This window comes from Opisthorchis viverrini (assembly GCF_000715545.1).
Source record: "Opisthorchis viverrini unplaced genomic scaffold opera_v5_328, whole genome shotgun sequence".
In the NCBI taxonomy this organism is placed as follows: domain Eukaryota; kingdom Metazoa; phylum Platyhelminthes; class Trematoda; order Opisthorchiida; family Opisthorchiidae; genus Opisthorchis; species Opisthorchis viverrini.
This window is the reverse complement of record NW_008751981.1, coordinates 513,304-515,520: the sequence shown is the minus strand read 5'-3', so window position 1 is coordinate 515,520 and position 2,217 is coordinate 513,304. Positions and strand designations below refer to the sequence as shown.

Below are 2,217 nucleotides of genomic sequence, written 5' to 3'. Positions count from 1 at the left end.
GTGAATTCGTAAAACACGTTTTGTCATTGGAGATGTAATTTTTTTCTGTGCACATTTTTGCGCCCGCCAATTAGATTTCACACTTGAGAACCCTCGCACACTGAGCTTTGTCGAAATTCTCGCGACCTGTGGCATATCGCACGAACTCTAACGCTTCATTCCTGGCTGCATTTGTGTGTGGCTGTGGAACGTGCTCACTGCCAAGTAGGAGATCAGACACCAACTGCTTTTTTGACCAGAATGTTAGCTAGAAACGCCTGGAACTAATGGAGGCCAACTGAAAGTGAAACCCATCTGTCGGCTGGATCCAGTTAAAAACCGCACCCAATCCACTGGCAAACAATTCGGACGAATGACGGTTTATACCACAAAAGTGATTTTAATGCAGAGGTGGGAACATCGGTAGATTCCGTTGGACTTGCTAAGCGATGTGACCCGTGAACTTAAACGAAAGATGACAGTGACGATGGTCGCAAAGTGACCAACCTCCTCCCAGCTGTCTTTCGCAACAAACCATTCCCGGCATATTAGTCCGGTTGTTCTGGTCAAACAGTTTGTGTTCAAATGGAGAGGTAACCGTTTCCCTGTAGAAGTGGATATAGCTCCTACATTGGTCTAGACCAATAAAATTGCATGGGACAATCCACAGCAACAGTGACGAATGATGACGAGAACTCCACAAATCACGAAAGTAACCCAAACACACCATGACGACGGCAAACAATGCGATGCGTCTGAAATCAGGAAAAATACCGCCTACCGACTAATGAAACTGGTTCCTCGTTCCAGCTGCATTCATTCACCAGCAGTGAGCACAGCGAACACGTGAGCGATGATCACACAGGTGAGTAAATGAAATAAAGAGAGGTGCCCNTGGTTCAAACGTGTTGGTTGATTTAGAGAGATATGGCTCTATTTACCCAAGTTTCGTGTGGAGTTCCTCAACTGGCCTTGTCAGTGCTCTAGTTGTGAAGAAATTAAGTTGATTATCAGAAGGAAACAAGCACTAACAGATGTCTGTCTTACTAGAATGTGATTAATACAATGGTTAGGTGCACTTTATAAAAATAGATACAATGCAAACTGTGGAATAAGCCAAAAAGTGACTTGTCATTTGAGGACACTTGTTGAGATTTCTTGAGTGAAGCTTGGGACGCGTGATGTGTCTTCTCTGCAGTGTAACTGCAAAACGTGTCCTGTAGTTTTCCGTGAAGCATTGCGGAGCTCTGTTGGCTTCATGTCTTGTGCGCGTGAGTGTGTGTGTTTGGCTGAGTTGTACGCCTATTTACTTCGTGCAGTGTGAAGAGAGGAGTGTCCCTTCGGGTTTTATACTTGCACGAACATGAATAAAACTTGACGTGACTTGTTGAGCCATATAAGCCGCGTAAACAAAAAAGAATAAGAATCTGTGGTGCACAAGATTTCGATTCAGATTGCAAGTGGGACGGGAGTTTTCACGTGGGTTGATTGTTTGTGACGCGTTATCTGATGAGAGACTAACACAACCTACAGCACGCCTCATCAGAGTAGCAGTTTCGAATCCGCCCCAACGTGGAATAACTCACAAGTTGTGCATGTGTTGAAGGCGAGTTTACGTCACTCAAGGAGTTAGTGAAGAACCAATCCATCACGCAGTCGAGCGGTGGGTTTTAGCATACTAATCAAGTGGCTGCGAAGTCGAAGCTCTCTCGACGTGATCACAGGTCATTGTTCATAGTGACGACGAGACAGGTGAGCAGTAGTTCTTAACTCTTATATTTATCCAGGAGATTTACACGCTAGCCAATCAGCAAACAGGACGGCAACGACCGTGCCAGCGCAGATCGAGTGAACGACCCGAATCCAGGAGACACGCTAGCCAATCAGCAAACAGAACGACAACGACTGTGCCAGCGCAGATCGAGTGAACGACCCGACCAGGCAAACACATACATCAGGACATCACAACTGGTGAAGGATTTCCTAACCTGTCGGCGGCCAACCGACACCACGAACTGCGCGCTAGGTATGCCGATGTCCACTTTGGTCATTGCGGAAATCGTTCAACAGTGAACATGATTACCAGTGGCGGCAATGTGCTTGCCAAAACATCAAGAAGACTGGTGCAAGGATTAGAGAAACAGGGAGATCCAAGCCCTGATTGCAGAAAGCGTTTTCCAACTTCGAACATTGTACTTCAGCACAGCGATCGGGAAACCGGAAGGAAACGCATCAACC

At 46.3% G+C, this 2,217-nt stretch overlaps 1 protein-coding gene across 1 annotated transcript in view; it reads left to right on the top strand.

Moving 5' to 3' along the window:
- Positions 1-1,907, top strand: part of T265_10003 (hypothetical protein) — a gene marked incomplete at both ends in the record, with an annotated part of 31,118 nt that extends 29,211 nt beyond the window's left edge. Inside the window, one exon of the mRNA XM_009176240.1 lies at positions 1,767-1,907. Within this exon, the coding sequence (XP_009174504.1) occupies positions 1,767-1,907 (141 nt within the window). The remainder of the gene's footprint in view (positions 1-1,766) is intronic.
- Between the last annotated feature and the right edge of the window lie 310 nt (positions 1,908-2,217).